Raw genomic sequence first — 19,271 nt, forward strand, 5'->3', positions numbered from 1 at the left:
ATTTTATTATTTATTATTTCATTTACTTAAATTGTAGATGAAGCTATCCAAAAAAATGGCCTTTGTAAAATTGTCCAACTAAATATATTTTTAATAGAAATTTCAAATTATTTTAAAATCCTTCCAACAACTAAACAAAATAATTGAAAAAATCCTGACCTTATAGAAAAATAAAAGTTGCTGCCAAATATATTTAATAAAAACGATATACATACACAAACCATTTTTGATTCTTTAACGCTGCTATTTCGAAAACTAAATGAAGCAAAAAATTATTACGAAAAATTCTCTCCAACCCTTCCCTTCCGAAAAAATATGTTCATATATGGGAAAAACTAAATGTAATTAATAAAGTAATATTCATTACGAAACCAGTTAAATTAATCATTATTAATTTATAGTGTTTAATTAATATTTTTAATAATTAATGAACATTTTTCGTTGTGAACAAATATTTCGCTGATGTACCAATACATACTTACCTTTACCTTTTCCCATTGATTGGACATATTTGGGTAATAAATTAATATATTTTAGAACAGAAGCTGATATGGATGTTAAATATATAATAATAATAAAACTAATAAATCTCCAAAAAAATTATAAATCTAAACTAATAAAAGCTTCATAAACACTATGTATGACCTCTTTTAAGATTTCGTGTTTCCCAATAGTACCTACTCAGAGCAGCACTGTAGCAACCCCTCTATCTTCCATCCCGAGCCCTACTCCAGTTCCTTTCAGACTGACGCCTTTTTCCTATTGTTTTTTTGTATTCCCCTTTTATTAGTTATATGTTAACAGTTTAAGGTATGTCAAATTACATAAGTTTCGTTTTCAATATCATTCTTTTCGTATTACTTTCTTAGTTTTTGTGATTGTTGAATTGGTGTTCTGTTCATAACCTTTCAGTAGCGTCACTTAATGTGAAAACTGGAATATCGTATGTAAAGTTTTCCTTTATATTTCGTATTTTATTTCACCACACCGTTTTCTTTGCTGTTAAATGAAGTACTTAATTTTTTATATTTAATTACATGTAGCACGTTTTAATATCAGCCGCCATTGCACCAAATTTCTCAATCAATGCTTACTCCAAATTTTTAATATATACATTATCTACATATTTTTCTGCTATATTTAAATATAATTTGTGGTGCCACGGTAATTATGCAGTGATTATGTTCTGTTAAATTTTTATTGATATCCTGTAGTAATTATTTTTTTTCTTTTCAGTGTGAACTGACTTTCTTGCCCACCAGCCCCCCATAACCTTTAGTTCCACCTTCTAAACCCATAAAAATGGAAACAGACATAAAAATGAATTTTGCTAATGATGATCCCAATGTCACTCTTACTATTCGACTGATTATGCAAGGAAAGGTGAGTGTTTACATTAATAATTTATCAAATTTTATAATCTATATCAGAATATGTAAATATAATTCAATAAAATCTTTTTAAACTTACTGTAATACAACTTAAGAGCTGAGTTAAAGAACATTTGATCTGAAATTTTCAAGAAATGAGGATTTTTGCTTGGAAGATTATTTTAAAAACCTTTGTTTAATTTTTCCTAATCTTAAATTTTGGTAGTTTACTCAAGCTAAAAATAATGTTTCGCAGTCTGAAATAAAATTTAGAAAGTCATATCATCCAAATTTTTATGTTCGTAATTCTACTCATTCTTATACTTAGCTCTTCAGTTATGTTAAGGGTTATTGGTAAGTATTCCATCAGATATAGTGGATTTTAAAGATAAGGTCATTGAAGTATGAGTTCTCCACGTCTTGCTGACATATATACCTTTGAAGAGTTTTCTGTCAAAAGTTAGTGTATCCACATTCGAAAAGTAAGATTTTTGTTGAAAAATTAATATTCTATAAGAAAACTTATTAATTTTATTTAAGAATTTCAATTTATCCATTTCCAATTGGTGTTTTAGTCAATTACAAATCAACATTTTCTATAAAAATTTAACCTATCTACATGAGATGCTTCCACAATAATTTGAAATAATAACATTCTAAAAGTCGATATATTTAATTTTTTTTAAAAAAAGTCTTGTTCTCTATTTATATTCTTTATTTGTGTATTCCTGGTTATTTATACTTACATTTTTTCTTTATAAAAATTCACAATTTGAACTTAATGTTATTAGTTTGATTGTTTTATATTGTTTGCCTATTCATTGTACTTAATTCCGCTACACAAATAAAAATAGAATTTTTTGTATATAATTTTATTTTTTATGTAGAATGTTGTTTTAATACAAAAGTGGAAATATTCGGTTAGTATATTTATAATGTTCTTGTTTTTATTAAATGTAAATTTCTATTTACATTTAATTAAATTCATGTAATCCAAAGATAAAATTTTGAAAAATTAATGCAATCAAATAATGTTTCTAATCAACCCACAAAAAAATTATATGTCAACTAATGAAATTCACACCGCTACAGAACTGCTATTTACTAGTGGATAGCCTTATTAAGTATTAAAATAGATAACCATCTGGGTATTATTCCTGAATACTGGTTCCCGAAGACATCGCAAAAAGGCTAAATTGTAATCTTTACGTGCTACAAGATGTGTTTTTTTTTTTGTTTTTTTTTATGGTAAAGGTTCCATATTTCAGAAGAAAAATGTAAAATTTTACACTCTCCACAGTGAATTATTTAAAAAGTGACAATGAGCAGTTGTGGTCAACTTTTGAGTTTCATGAAAATGTATGTAAATACTGTTGGCATTGTTCTCAGTCAATTATTTTATAGCCCTCAGTGGATCACACTTCTGGCCTTCCTCTTAAACAAGGTTAAAGAACTTTTTTGTTAAGTTTAGACAGAAAAATACAGTCGTAAAAATTTTATTTCCGTATAACAATCTATAATTATCTCCAGCAGTCTGGTAGATGTAACCAGAAATTAGTAAAACCATTGTGGAAACTTAGAATTTCATGAAATTGACTAAAACTAATCAAATACTATATTTACTGTAATAATCGAACGACTAAATAGTCAGTGAAAGACCTGTTAAATATTAGAATGACATAATGTGGAACAAATATAGTGGGGGGAAATTGCTTTCAGAAACTACATTTTATTGCAAGTGAATAGTTACTTATATCTCAGATAGCAGATAGGAACCTTTATCAATTATGGACTTATAGTTGATGCATTGGATCCAGTATTCTGAAGTACATATAGTCAACTCCATAATTTTTTTTTTCCAGTCCCATGAAAAACACCCAATAAATAGAAAAATCAATGATTTTAGACCTCTCAGTAATTTGAAGTTACAACTCCACTCTCTATAATTTCAAGTCCTTCACCTTTCAATATAAATAGACCTGTCATTTGTTTATATATTGAGTTTGAAGTCTACTTTCATACTGTTTGATTCAAACTTTTTTTCTCACAAATATTGCCTACCTTACTTTATAACTGTTTTAGAAAGTGTGTATTGCAAACATAAAATACAGAACAGCCATCAAAGCCATGAACATCAATAAATTCTATTTCTCTCAACTTGGGATAGGGAATTCTACTTAGCTGTGTTGAGTTAAACTTTGAGGTTGTTGATGGCGTCAGTACCCTAGCTAATGTTAGGTTGCTGACTTTTTAGGAGTCGGGCAAAGAAGATTAAAAAGAATAACCATCATCTCCAGTCCATTGAGAGAGGCATTCATGATTTCTTCTCAGCCCTCATTGCTATAAAAAATTTAATAAACATGGCTAGGTGGAAATCACTCACTCAAACGAAAATCATACTTTTTTTCAAAATGAAGAAAACTTTTATTTGAATTTATTCTTCTCTGTTTCTAAATTCCTTAAACTCTCTATAATTTCAACTTTTTATATGGTCCCTTGAATTTTAAATTATCAAGTCAGCTGTCTTTCATCTTCAGTCATTGTTCAGTTTATTTAGCTTCATTGGCTAACAAGTTTATAGTTCAATAATATAAGCAAGCAATTACTGTTTCTTTTTTTCTTATCATCATTTAGTTTGTTTATTTTTGTGTTTCTCTTTCATTATAACCTTGTCATTTCTGTTTTAGGAAGTGGGGAGCATCATTGGGAAAAAAGGAGAAATTGTTAAGAGATTTAGAGAAGAGGTATGTAAATTATATTCAATATTTTGAAGTATTGCTATTTTGTACAATAAAATCTTTTAATATTTTTTAATATATAGTTATATTTTGAAATAATTACATGTAACATTTTTTCTTTCAGTCAGGTGCAAAAATTAACATATCAGATGGTTCATGCCCTGAGCGTATAGTTACAGTAACAGGTCCAACACAATCAATCTATAAGGCATTTACCTTAATTTGCAAGAAATTCGAAGAGGTAAGTTTTTATTATAAATTTAAACTTTCCTTTATTATAAACCTACAATATTCTTTAAGAAAATTTCCACTTACTCCTCCCAAACAGATCTTATTACCAAATCCAATCATTAAAAAAAAAACTCCATAATTATTATATTAATACAATTATTTATGAACCCATCAATATCCTATCCTCTTGTGCCACATGTGAGCCAAAATCCCACCAGTAACCAGTCCAATTTCAAGAATATTTAGTAGTGTCTAAAAAGACAATGGTATACCATCTTACACTTATTAAAGAGCTTTCTGCAGGTTGTTTCATTCTAAAAGTCATTTTCATGCCAAAAAATTTATATAAGCTTACATCATAAATTTATTTTGAATACATTATTACTTCCTCACTACCTTAAGTAGGAATGCTTTGTATTCATGTAGGAAATATTAAAACATTGTGTCCTTAGAATTTTCTCTCACGTTATAATTAATACGTCTGATACATAAATAGCAGATATTAACACTATAGCCATGGTGTCTTGGGAGCACATATGAAGAGATATCACTTGTAGCTTACCTTGGGAATCGTGGAAAGAGCTCTCTAGCACCTCCCTTTCACCTTAGATTGTCCTGAACTATGTTTAGTACTGTCCTAGCTTCCACTAGCTATGTCCATTATGGGTTCTGCTGGCTTGTAACAATTTTTTTTAATATCACATTCTTTTTAATTATAAATTTATTTACCTATTTATTATATTATTTTACATGCTTCGAATAAAATTTTTTACATGTTAAAAAAAAAAATGTTTCTAATTTTTTTATTAAAAAAAAAAAGTATTCACTTACACATTCAAAAAACTCCTCTCTAGATACAGCTCTATTTCAACATCTCATCCTATAGATGTTATTCTCTAATGACAAATCATTTATCTTTAAATACAAGTAATTACCTTCTAAATAAAAATTCTGGTAAATGCCGTATTCTCAAAATAAAAATAAAGGATATAAAAAATAAAAGGGGGAAAGAAAAAATTAAAATCAGTGAGGAAGAATATTGATACTTAAAGTATTTACTTACCAGATTTGATTTTTTTTTAATTCAATAAAAGTAATTATTAAGTAAATATGTATATGTAGTTGACCGTAAAAATTGATATATAGGAAGATGGTCAGGGTTGCGGTCAAAAGTGAAACGAAAATAGTTTACAACTATTTTGGAAATAATAATTGGAAAATAAAATAGTTGTAAACTATTTTTGTTTCACTTTTGACCGCAACCCTGACCATCTTCCTATATATTAATTATTAAGTAAGTATTACTGATTTAATTTTGGGGCATAAAATATTTGATTGTTTCGAATTTTTATGTACTTTTTATGGGAGCAAATGTGGTCTCACCTAATACATAAATTATAAAACCTCACATAAAATCATGAGACCTCCAAAATTGATTTTTTTATTAATTCAGTTCACCTTTCCCTGTTGGTGTTTAATCACTTTTCAAATCTAATTCCACTTTTAAAACAAATAATGTGGAAGATAGAAGCATTTTGTTAATTTGTTTTTAGACAAAATTTAATCAAATTGAACCAACTCGCGTACGCTATAGGGAACTACCCAAAATTTTTGTGAAATTGTATTTTATAAGCTATATCGATAATTTTTTCTAGAATTATATTGCAACATATACTCAAGACAGCATTGCTCAATAACTTTGTTGGAGATGGATAGAACATAATAAAAGTTAGTTGGTTCCTTATTGCTTAGATGGGCTCAATTCTTTTCAAGACATTCTTTATTGCTGTTTATGTATGAATTGATATTTCTAAATTTCTTTCTTGCTCCACTCTTTGTTTTATTTTATACCATAATTATCCTTTTTTTTTTTGGCTAATTTGTAATTTGATTATATTATTGTTTTAGTTTGTTCACCAATTTCAAGAGATGCAGAATGGTAGTGGGGGCGGAGCTAGATCACCAATAACTTTAAGGTTGATAGTCCCAGCATCACAATGTGGTTCCCTTATCGGCAAGGGAGGCTCAAAAATTAAAGAGATTAGAGAAGTCACTGGTGCATCCATACAAGTAGCTTCGGATATGCTCCCGAATTCTACTGAACGTGCTGTCACGATTACAGGAACCTCAGATGCCATTACTCAGTGCATCTATCATATTTGCCAAGTAATGTTAGAGGTAAATATGTTATTATGTTATGTAGCTGTAAGTTTTTATATACTTGAAAATATTTATTTACGTAGACCTGAAACAAGGATGTATTTTTGGTTTATTTCAAATCTCATGCAATACACAACAGCATTAACCTACTAACGGTAATTAAATCTGGTATCTACTGCCTATTTCACTTTTTATTATCACCCCAATCCACTTGTGCTATCTCTTTCATCCTCCTTGTTGAATGGAATCAGAATATAGATTAACAAAGCAATGGCCAATGGATCCCCTTGAGTCAGTGTTTCTACAATAGAGAAGAGCTGCTGTTCTGTTGATATTTTGCAGAGATGGATACAGAGTTGGGTGAAAACATCCTTTCATAGACACAACGCTTTCTCTTAAGGCCAAGAAAGAATGGAAAAAGAAACCCATGATCTCTGGTCAAGGCAACAGAAAAAAACAAATTGAAGTTGTTTTTCACCTTATTGGAGTGGACTGTCACCTCATCATCAATGAAACTGGCTTTGCAGTCCACTCAGTTATGCATAATGGGAACAATCTATCAAGGACGTTACTTTGCTGTATGACAAAGCCTGGCCTTATACTGTTCATCTAGCATGTCAATAGGTGGGAGGATATGCTCATGGCAACACCTGAACACCCATCATGAAGACTAGATTTCACACCTTGAAAGAACTTTTAGGAGGGCAGTGTGTATGTTGAGAGTTAAATGACTCAAAGAACACTCATATTCATTTTATATTTAAGAGATTAAAATAGTATTTGTTTTGGTGAACTAATTCTCATTTATATTTAAGTTATTCTCATAGTGAAAAACCATATGAATGTCATGATTAATACTTTCAGAATTATATTCTTTATTAATCTGTCAATAATATTTTGTTTTTCAGTCTCCTCCAAAAGGGGCTACAATACCTTATCGACCAAAGCCTCAGGTTCCTGCTCCAGTGATCCTGGCCGGAGGTCAGGCCTATACTATACAGGGTAATTACGCCGTTCCAGCTGGTCCGACAGGAGAGGTGAGTGGTGCATGGGTGCCAGCGCCGCCAGCCCTCGCTGGCCCCCCGCTCGGTTTGGTTGATCCACTCCTCAAGACCCCAGCGCTCCAGGCTGCGCTTCCTCCAGCTCACTTAGAGGTACACCTCACACGCCACGGTACAGCTCACCCGTCCTTACCTCTTGAGCCTTATCAAGTTTACGTCTTGATTTTATTTTCAATTTAGCAATTTAGTACAATGAAGGTATTAAATTCTTTAAATGGGTGACATCACTATTTCCTTCAGTCTTAATACATATTTAGACTAAAAGTATCTTAAATTATATAAACTAATTAGTTCAATTTAAATCACAATTTTAAAAAAATCTATTCTATGAAAGGAATTTTAAATAAAATAAAAATCATTTTATCTAATAAATGAAAATATTAATTTCATTATTGTAGTGGTTTGCTTGTAATAAACTAATAAATAAAATATTTCAATTCAAAGAAAAGATTAAAAATGTATGTTGTATTGTTAACTAATACATAAATAACAATAACTAAAATAATTTTTTTAAAAAATTATTTACTTTAATTGGGAATATTTGTAATCCTTAAAATAGTTTTGTTTATTTTTATTCAATATATATTTTGGATGATCCTAATACTTGAAAAAAATATGATACTCCTTTTGTGAAGTACAAATTATATTTATTCAATAGTAATGCAATGATGCCACCATTATTTTTAATTTAAACCAATGATTTGTACAGATCATAATGTTATTAATTTAATGTAGCTACATTATGCTTCCGGATATTTTTAGATTAGTTAAACCTATTACTTAATCTGATCATATTTGTAGTTGTAATGTGCTATTTCTTATGACAAATAAAATGCCGAACAGATTTCTTCATTAATAAAAATTGACTGATTCAATTGTCACCTATTTAATTATTTAACTTCTTCCTTATTTGTAACTTTCATTATTATGTTATTATTGAAAAATAAAGGGCAATAGAGGTATTGGGCGGCCCCATTCCTCCACACAGTTTTAAACAACTGCTGTGGGATTATATTTCTTCTTAGCCCCCCCTACCTTCTGATCTCTTTGATACCTACTATTTCTATAACTTACTTTTAATACTTCTTATATGGTTATTCTTTTTTTTTTCTTTGTTTTAATTTTGTTGTTTTAAGTTAGTACAGATCATTTTCATCTAATATATTAGTTTTCATTGCTTCCATTTAGCAGAAATCATTATAGATATGAATAATGATACTTGCTTATGTACTAACTTGAAACTGCTGTGATTTTTGTTTTCTCAGTGCACTTTCTTTTGTATATTTCTGGGCTTATTTTCTTATTCTTATCACCTAACATTATAACTTTTAGTGTTAGCTATTCACAAAGTAATTTTAAATAATATTTTGCGTTAATCCTTATAAGTAACTGATACTAATGATGAAATTTTAATATATTTTTTTTTTTGTTATTTTGTGCTGAAATTAATGAACACACATGAATTACTCAGTTAGTTTTTTTTTTTCTCTCTTATAATCACTCTCTTTTTTTTAATAACCAAATATTTTGTTTAGTAATTCAGTAATTTCTGTAATTAAAAAAAATGATTTTAAACTGATAAGTGTATTAACCTTTTTTAGAACTTTGTCGGTCTTGTATCATTTATTTTATTTCTTTTTAAATATATTGGGTGAACATGATGAGCTATTTTCAATATAAACGTATTTAGTGCAATAATGGGAATTAAAATACCATCATAGTCAATAATAAACATTGAATTTAGACATAACCTGTTTCTGAAACAGAAGAAAGATAATTTAAATGAAATTTCAGTTATCAACGATCTTCAATATTTTAAAAGAGTTTCTTCTGTTTGTTGTCAAAATTAATTAACTAATAAACTAATTAATTACATTGACAGTTTTAGCTTAAGATTTCTCTGTTCTACCTTGCTTATTTTAAAACAATTTATATTTAAATTCCTTTCGGGTACCAAATTTAAACAACTTTTTTTTTCAATAATAATTTTGTTCATGAATTATTCATTTCTCGTCATTAGTGATTTAGGTGAGTATATTGTGATAGCTAGAATTTAATTTGATATTCCCTAATATCTTCTTTATCTAGTTTATTCCATCGGTTTTTTAAGTCAATATCTCATTTCAAATATGACCCTTTTCATATCAATTGCAATTCGTCACTAATACATGTGATCCTTCTAAGTCAATTGTTAACAGCCTTATTTTCAGTTTGTAGTTATTTTAATAGAGCTGTTAAAGATACTAACTATTAATTATAATTTTTTTTTCTTTTGCTACAAATCATGTAACGTTTATGTAGCAAATTTTGGTGGCTTGAGAATCATTCACTAGGTTTCTAAGAAAACTAAAAATGAACTTTCTGTCGGGTTTTGGTTTATGCGTGCATATGAAATATAGTGAAAATGCTCTTTTGTGATAAACCTTCTATAGTAATTTTATATGAATCTTGTCACTGATTTGTAATTTATTCACAGTACTAATTGAAAATCTAAATTATCTTGATTAATTATCTATTGAAATGGCCCAGTTGGGAAAAAAAAAATCAAAAATAGTCAAAGAATTTATATGATTGCTTTAATTAATAATACATATAAATAATTGTTTCCTTTTTCATTGGTGGTTCTATAATTAAAAATAAATTCAGTTTTTAAGTTTAAAATAAAATTATATATTACTTCTTTTTGATTTCTGCTCTCTTTTATTATAATTTCATAATCAATTTTATGTATTATTTTGTATGCTTGAACTAATCAAAGCACTTAAATTTTCTTTTTAACTCCTCTGTTTATTAATTAATTCAAATGATTCAACTTAAATGTTAGGACGAGTGATTATATGTGAAATAAAATTATACACATTGTCGTTTGTTTATTTAAATGTTCTTTTGTATTATACTCTCTTATAGGGTTTTTTAATTTAACAAAGAAAATATGTTGCAATGAAATAAAGTTATTCTATGTTGTAGAATTAGTTTGTTAACTGGTTTCATGTGTGTTTAACAAACAGTCTTTAAATTCACTCAAAGTACATGGCAATGTGAAATTTTAATCAAAATAATTTAATGCACACTATTGCAAATCGAAATGAACGTGCACTGATTTATTTATGTATGTTTGAGTTTTTGTGGTCAAGGAATAATGTATGTATTAATTTCCTATTTTAAAGATGCAGAAAAATGAAAGATTATTTGCCTTAATTTTACTATACTTACAGATTCCTTACTCAGAAAAAAAAAAAAGTCAAAGTTATTGATTTACTAAGAGCATAGTTCAACTATTTTTCATTTTTCCAATTCACTGCTGCGGTTTAAATGACTGTTATGCTTCAGTCAGTTATTTATGCATTTATTAACATCTTCTGAACATTGCATGTGCATGTATAAAGCTTCTATTTAGTTTCTTAATTTTAAGATATTGATCTGTTGCGAAGTCAGTGATGCATTACAAATGAATATAATAATTAGTTTTTAAATTATTTATGACAATTTAATAATTAAAGTAATGCCTCATTGATTTCTCTGGTGTTAATGTCTATAAAAATGCCTTCCTTGACAGCTTCTCAATATAGGTCTAATCATTATATTATATTCCTGTACTTCATTGTTATGATTCAAAAAGATTCGTAAAGTTATTTTTTATATTTTTCTAAGACAGGTTCGTTTTTACATTTATTAATCTTTATTTACGACTCTTTTTGGAACTACTTACATATTACTTCTATCATTTCCTTCTAATATTACCACTGCCACTGTTTTGACTAGTGATATATTATATCCCACTCATATAATGTTAACACAATCGTTTATTGCAATTAGTTTTCTTTATTCTTTTTCTTTTTCTTTTTTTTTTTTCTTCTAAATAAGCAATTTTAATTTGTGAAGTAAGAGTATCATTTTAAATAAAATGACTCTTACAATTATTAGAAACTTTCAAGCATGGCTTCTAATTTAAATTCTGCTTGCGCTTTATTTCTGTTATACTTCTTATTTCTTGTAATTTTGCACTTTTCAACACCCTTTCTTGTATATTAAAGGGAATAGTTTTATTTTTCTTTCTTTATTTTTTTATTTAAAATAAATCGAGAGATCAGAAAGAGATCATTGATTTTTTATGTTATGGCCCATTGTTTAATATTGAATCTGTTCCTTAAAAATAGAACATTGTCAAATGAATTATTGAAATTTAAATCATGTGGCGTGGGAGGGTTACTTTTGGGGTCCTTTCTTCCCACCTATTTATCCCAGCTAAGATATTTTAATTTATTTATTCTATGTAATTATATGTAAATTTCCACACTATTTACAGCTCCTACCGGATGTTGTGATCGCACCTTCCCAAGTAAGTACCATATTGATGACATCATCAGGTGATTTCTTTAATATGTATTTATATTATTGTGAAAATAAAATATATATAATTATAAAAGCCAGTGTATATCTATTATTTATTATTGGTATACAACGGTTATTTTTATCTATAGTCATTGACATGATTAATTATTCTGAATTCACTGGCTGAGAAAACTTTTTTTTTAAACCCATTGATTATTGATATTGACAGTTGGTAAAACTGGATTTATTGTTAATTAAGTTTAATTTATAAAAGTTTACATGTTAATGAACTATTTTCACATGTTCCATGTATCGAAGATGGGTAAATTATACTTAATTTTCGGTTTTTAGCTACTGTATTAGCAATTTACCCCTCATTATACAACCATTTTATTGTTATAAGTTATAACAATATATATAATTATAACATCATTAACTAATTCTTAATTGTTTCATTTGAGTTGGAAAAACAAATTATTGAGCATAATAGAATGTTTCTTATTATCGGAGTTTGTTTATTGTGATAATCTAAAAAGCCAATATAAAACATCTTCAAGAGATCATAACACCAAAAATAATGAAGAGTAGGATTACCAGACTACCCACTCCCTTATCCCTTAGTTATCTCACCTTTTAAACATTCACTTAATCGGATATTAGTTGGTGTATGACATGTCACAATCTCTCGAAGGAGATCATAACACCTAAAATAATGGAGAAGACTTACTATGCCATCTACTACCTAATCCCTGATTTAGTGACAGTCTTATCTTACTTTTAAAACATTTATTTGAAATGGAAAGAGAAGACTTAGATTAAAAAATTAATTAAATCAAGCTACATTGAATTTTATTCACTTTAGCCTACTTATCTCACCATAAAAACATAACATTAATTTAATCGAGTACTGATTGATGTACGACTTCTCCTTGGAAAGATCGTGGCACTATAAATTTAAATAATAAAGAGTAATAACATTATTAGTTCATACATACATATTACAAGAAATTTATTGTGTATATTTTAGTACGTCTTATCCCTTTGATTGCCTTGTGGCATTATTAGGTGTTGATATTATTGGCTGTTAAGGTAGTATTTAGCCTATGGCTAACACAATGGAATTAATGGGACGTGGAGGGACCATTCCTCTGGTCCCCTATGCCCTAATTTAGGAACAGTCTTATCTTACCTTTGAAACATTTTCTTAAAATGTGAGGAGTGTCAAGTTAAAAATTATTAAATCGAGCAACATTAAAAAAGTTGTTAAAATTGGAAAACAGAGTATTGTAACCATCTATCTATATTATAACTATTGTCTTATATTAAGTGGTTCTTAATGGTTTATATAAGTTTTTAAAAAAATGAGCATGATAAAATGTTTCTTATTATCAAATTTTATTTATTATAATAGTTTTAAAAAACTAATATAAAATATCTTCAAATCAATGGGAGGAGGAAACAAAAAAGTTGGATAGCTGATTTTTTATATTACTTATCAAAGTATATTGTTTGGTTTTTCTTATCATTTTACAAGATAACAGCAATAGCTCTGTTTAGAATCAATAGTTTATTGCTTCCAAGAGTGTCAGTCCCTAAAAATTATTTATTTATTTTTTTACCTGTTTATTACTCCATAGCAAATAAACTGCCAATGTCCAGTAGATATGCTACAATTGGCTAACTCAATACATTATTTATTCCTTTGATAATGAGGGGGTCATACAAACACTGGAAAGTGACCTTGAGAACACTGAGCACTGCCAGGGATGAGTCACTTAATATTCTATATTTTCCTTTTTCTTGAGTAAAAAATTTAGACATTGGGTATTTATTTTTTTAAAATGCCATCATTTATCACTCTACCTACTTTTATTTACTTGATGAATATGTATAAATTTATATACATACTCATTAAATATACAATTTTATTTTATTTTATAGCATAATTCTTGAAATTTATTATTTTCTTCCATTGAGTAACATTATGCACAATATAATAATGACACATACAATATATTTATTTCATTGCTCATCCTCTTTTTTTATTTGTGGGTTCGGTTTGGACACAGCATTGGATCTATTAAAAATATTTACACAACTACTTAACTGCCTAATTCTATTTAATTAGTACACTTATTATTTAAATGATAAACAAAATAATTTAAACATTTAGAAAAGGAAAGAAATACAAAACCCATTATGAGGCCTCTTATAAATCACTCCAGCGTTTAATAACATAAGTCATACCCAGATAAGCAGTTATGTTACTTTCACAGTTAAAAAATATAATATAAATTCTCTAAAACTTTAGTAGATGCTGCCATGGTTAAACTATCTATAATGCATACTATTTCCAACTACTAAAAATTAAGGATTACAAAAGCAGTAAACCGCCCATAGGGCAAAGCTCCCTATGTTCATCATTTCGATCAATTGGGACCACCTCTCTAAATAGTGGAAAAGCCGTTAACCATTATCAAGGGGTTAACAATAAACAATCCTATCAATATATAAAAATGCAGATTCATTAAAAATTAACATATAGGTTGGTAAAATCATTTCACTAATATCACAGTCCGACTGATTTCATTACAAAAAATGATTTACTTGATCTGCCTTTAGCACATTAGCAGTTAAAACTGGAAATATCAAAATGGATATTCACAGTTATAATAGTGAGTACTAAATAAGGCAGGTGGGTCAGTCCCAACCTAAAGACCATTGGTTCCACCTTTATACTGCCAGTTGGCATCGTCAACTGACCCTTGCTAGCTATTACTCTGTTTTTTGAAAAAAATAATGTGTACTTGGAATAGTGTATGTATTAAAGTAATTTGTTTTACCCATCTTTATTTCGTTTCAATGAATTAAAACAGCCTGATTCCAAACCTTTCGTCATTAAATATGGAGTTAGTTTAGAGAGCAAAGATTAGCAATTTTGCTCATTAAAAAAAATTTCAATACTGTCTAATGTAATGCACCCTCCTATTTAGGTTGAGTTCTTTCTGAGAAGAACATGTGAAATAGTTGTTGATAATGCTATTCTGGTTAAAGATCATCAACCTATATCATTACATTTCTGCCCTTGTTAAATATATATATATATATATATATAGGTGATGAACAAAACTAGTTAACAATTAAAACATTTACTTTATTTATAAGTAGAAAAATTGAAATTATAAATTTTTGACTTCTTCTGGCAACTGATTTTCTATAATTTACTTTTATATGTGTATATTATTTGATTTATTGTATAAGTGTGGAAATTTACAATGTTAATAATTATTAAGGTAGTTCACTTCATAATATTTTTTATTAATTAATCAAAATACAAAATTTATAAATATACTAATAGGTTCAGGAGTAAGCAAGTATCTTTTATCAAATTTATTTATTGATCTAATTGAATCAACAAAGTCATTATTGTTGTCATCTCTTAATCTTTTTTGGTTCAATTATTACCCTATTTATTAGAAAGATTTTAATAATAATTGACTTTTTTTTTCTTTAATATAACCTCCATTATTGTTTTACATACTGCTTATTTTATTTTATTAAGTATTAAGGTGTCTTTTAACTTTGATTTTGGTGTTATAGTCATTTCTAGAGCTGTTGATATTGTTTATTGTTCTATAAGTTTTCATTATGTAGACATCAATGGCCTCACCTAATAATTTCGCTATGGACTTTTTGACCATAATATTTTTACAATTTTATTGGAAGTTTCCTATCTGAATCTTTTGTGGTTTAAACATTTATTGAACTCCTCTAAATAAGTTTAAGATCAATTTTTGCTGATTTCATCTATTTTCATAAATCCATTGGATAAGGAAAGTTTTTACTCAAAATGTGGCAAACAAATAGTCAAAAGTCAGTTACAAGGTTATCCTGTGGTGCCATCGATTTAGATACTATCCAAAAATTGATTCTTCATTTGTTTGCTTCCTGAGAGGAATCCTTGTTAACCACTTAGTGTTTTAATGTGTGGTATTAAGGTGACTTAAATTTAATCTGTGAAATTTAAGGGACCATTTTGCATCCCAGGAGTTAGATGAGATCTCTAGTAGTTTAGTGTGAATTAGGAATTAATGTCATTATAAAATAACATGCAATAACTGACAAATTATTTTTTATTATGTGTATTTGATGATATGATAAAACAATAAGATTGTTATCCTACTGATAAATTAATTTGGTGAAACGTCAATCACTATGTGTTTAAAATCGATTTTTACTTCTCTGTTGGAATTTTTCATGAGTTATCAATTGCTTCTTTTAGTCATTATGACAAATACTCTGGTTGAGTATGATAAATAGTACGATTTTGAAAGAAATTAATTTATTACCTGTTAACCCTTTGAATCAATTCAATTTATATTTGTAAGCTAAATATGCTAAATGCTAGATAAATAATTTAAAAAACTTACAGTACCAGTAATCTTATGAGGACTCGGCTATTTTTATAAAACTTATAAATTTATTTTTAAAGGTATGACCGCTTTTAATTTAAAAAACATAAGATGAGTAATATTATTTTTAAATAGTACATGTTCACCCAAATCTTGCCAAAAGTAAGTATTGGAAAGAAATATTTGTTCCCATTCACTGTAAGTTTATAACATAATAAATAAAGTATCTCGGTATAGTTCTTGGCCTGATTGATCACTGATTTAAAAAAAAAAATGTATTGAATTTAGTGTAGATGATTGCAATGCTTTAAATATGATAATTTATAAAACACACTACAGAGGGTGTCCATTGTACATGTTCTTTCCCATTAACCTCTATAATTTTTGGAATTTAGAAACTGTTTCAGTTTTTGTTACGGCATATGGTGCTTCTCTTGAGGGTATTGTTAATTTTCTAACCTTATCTATCAAAGTCTGGGATGCTACCAAACATTTTTGAAAAAGTCCACCAACTAGAAATACTGTTTTATAGAATCGATTTTTCACATTTTTTTTTATTTTCTCAAAAGATTCTGTAGGGATAAACAGATTGACTGATTCCATTGTTCTATTTTTTGTTTTTTAGTGTAAAAATTCCCTCTCCAGTTTCGTAGAATAGATACTGTAATATCCACCTAAAAATCTGTTTTTCTATAATCCCTAGAATAAAAACTGCTCTTACGTTTTGATGAAACCTATCTAAAGTTTTCTGCTTGAAGCTTATTACTTTTTCTTACATACTACATCTCCAAGAGAAAAATAATTATGATGAATCAAAATAGAAGAAGGCATTTCTATAGATAGCTGCTTAAAATTATTAAAAAAATAAATTCGTCCTGTTTTGGCAATGATATGGAGTATAGAACGTGATATGCATGTTTAGTTTTCCTAATAACTCAAAAATTAAACATTTTCCACAACATTTCAGAAAGATAATAAAAGTATCCATAAAGCTAAACTTAAACAAAAATAAAGGAAAGCCTTCTGAGCGGAAACATCAAATATTTTAATTCTGTGTCAAGAAATATGAAACATTGTGTGTCAGCAATGAAAAGTTCATGAAATCCTGTTGTACTATTGTCAGTTATTGCTTTATGACTAATTTTTGTATTTATTCGATTGAAGGTTTTAAATTTCAGTATAATTGAGCATGGTTCCAGAATTAACTTTTCATAAATGATTTTGACATTCTTATGGTTCGTTTACTTATTAGTTGTACATCTTCTTGAGTTATGGTTTGAATTAAGTGTAACTATCTCTTTGCACAATAATATTGGTTTGCTTGAGTAAGCAGTTTCCAGTATAGTACTATACAAATGATTGGCCTAGAACATTGTTCCTGTGGTGAACTTTTATATGAACAAATGTTAAGTTTATTTCAAATAGGTAATTTCATTATTTTCTGTAGTTTAAAAAACCGTTCATTAATATTACTCATCTGTAATATGTATAAATATAATGTAAGTTTGTATATATATGTTTGGTCAGTTGCTAGAAAATATTTGTTTTCTAATTTATTGGATAATTCCTATTACTTAAGAAAACTATTTTCTGATGATCACTGTGTTTTTTAGAATTAAGTTCATTTCCAATACATTAACCTTTTTTTGGTTATGTAATTACAGTATAAATTTTTTTCTACAGATGGGCAAAATGGGAGGTAGCCCACTTGCAGGTCTTGCTGCTCTTGGTCTTGGGGGTCTCAACTCCAACACAGGAGGTCTTAATCCAGCAGGTATGTTTTAATTATCTTAGTCTTGTTTTTTTTTTTTTTCTTAATAATCGATTGAGGATCTCTTGTGTTATGGGAAGTTAGAGCCAACTTTAACTTGTTCTTAGTTATTAGGTGAATATTTTAGCTTGTGGCCTGTGCCATCTTAAGACTTCATGTAGAAACAAGTGATACAAGGAACCCTTTAACTCTTATGACTATTAGCTTTTGTACACCAATTTTGGCCATTTTTTCAATCAATATAAAATAGCCTGTTACAAGTTTGTTAATTTTAAAATTCATTTCTATATAGTACCAGATAGGCTTTGTTGGCCTTACAGCCTGTTAATTTTTTTAACTGTTGGTAACGGGTGGTATAGTCTTGTCATGCAAAAGAAACTCCTAGTTATTTAAAATGCCTAACTATGAACAATTATAAATAATAAGGATCAATTATAAGAAAAAGATTAACAATTAAAAATAATAATAGTTGTATAATTAAGAAATCAAGAGGAAATTACAAACAAAAACAAATGATTTTTATAGAATTAGTAAAATAAATAATTGACATATAGTGAAAAAATAAATGAAGAATAAGAAATAGAGTAAAAAAGAATGACGGTAATACAAATAAATAAATTATAAATCTATAACAGGATGTCGATGCATCAGCTTGGGCTTCAGTCTTTGCGATGAGGTTGGATTGCCTAAGTTGTAAGCCACTGCACATTTAACTGCTGGCAGTTGGGAGTGGAATTACATGAATCGTTTTTTGATTAAATTATCTATTGGTTCCATTTGTAATTCACGACGAAATTGATTATTTCCTATAAACCAGGGAAAATCCCCTGTGATTCTCTGGACTTTGTTCTAAGCGTTCACTGATTTTAGTGTGTGCTTATAAAAGTTGTGACACTCTTAAAAGAGTGTGAAAATAATAATGCCTTCATTAGTTGTCCTTACTATACTCATTATACTTTTCAATACACCTGATATTTTAGAAGCATTACGATTAATTAAATTAACAGTGTATATGTCCTATTAGAATTATCTGTTTCCTGTATTTTATTTGTATTTTCCATCTCCACTTTAAAACAGGCATATATATTCCAAATTTAATGTGGGTGAAACTATGGGGTACAGCTAGTACATATCCATTTATAAATTTAATCAATAGCTACATAGGTCATTCTCCAAATTTGCTGCTATTTAGAATA

The 19,271-nt window shown here is 28.1% G+C and overlaps 1 protein-coding gene across 1 annotated transcript in view; it reads left to right on the plus strand.

Annotated features, from left to right (window-relative positions):
- Window positions 1-686: 686 nt before the first annotated feature.
- mub (poly(rC)-binding protein mub) overlaps window positions 687-19,271 on the plus strand; it is a gene marked incomplete in the record, with an annotated part of 30,446 nt that continues 11,861 nt past the window's right edge. The window contains 8 exon segments of the mRNA XM_067046084.1: window positions 687-810; window positions 1,237-1,383; window positions 4,058-4,114; window positions 4,233-4,349; window positions 6,248-6,517; window positions 7,408-7,653; window positions 11,867-11,899; window positions 17,988-18,078. Of these exon segments, the coding sequence (XP_066902185.1) occupies window positions 1,303-1,383; window positions 4,058-4,114; window positions 4,233-4,349; window positions 6,248-6,517; window positions 7,408-7,653; window positions 11,867-11,899; window positions 17,988-18,078 (895 nt within the window).

The sequence above is a fragment of the Halyomorpha halys genome, unplaced genomic scaffold (genome assembly GCF_000696795.3).
Source record: "Halyomorpha halys isolate HHAL.00 unplaced genomic scaffold, Hhal_1.1 Scaffold265.1, whole genome shotgun sequence".
NCBI lineage: Eukaryota > Metazoa > Arthropoda > Insecta > Hemiptera > Pentatomidae > Halyomorpha > Halyomorpha halys.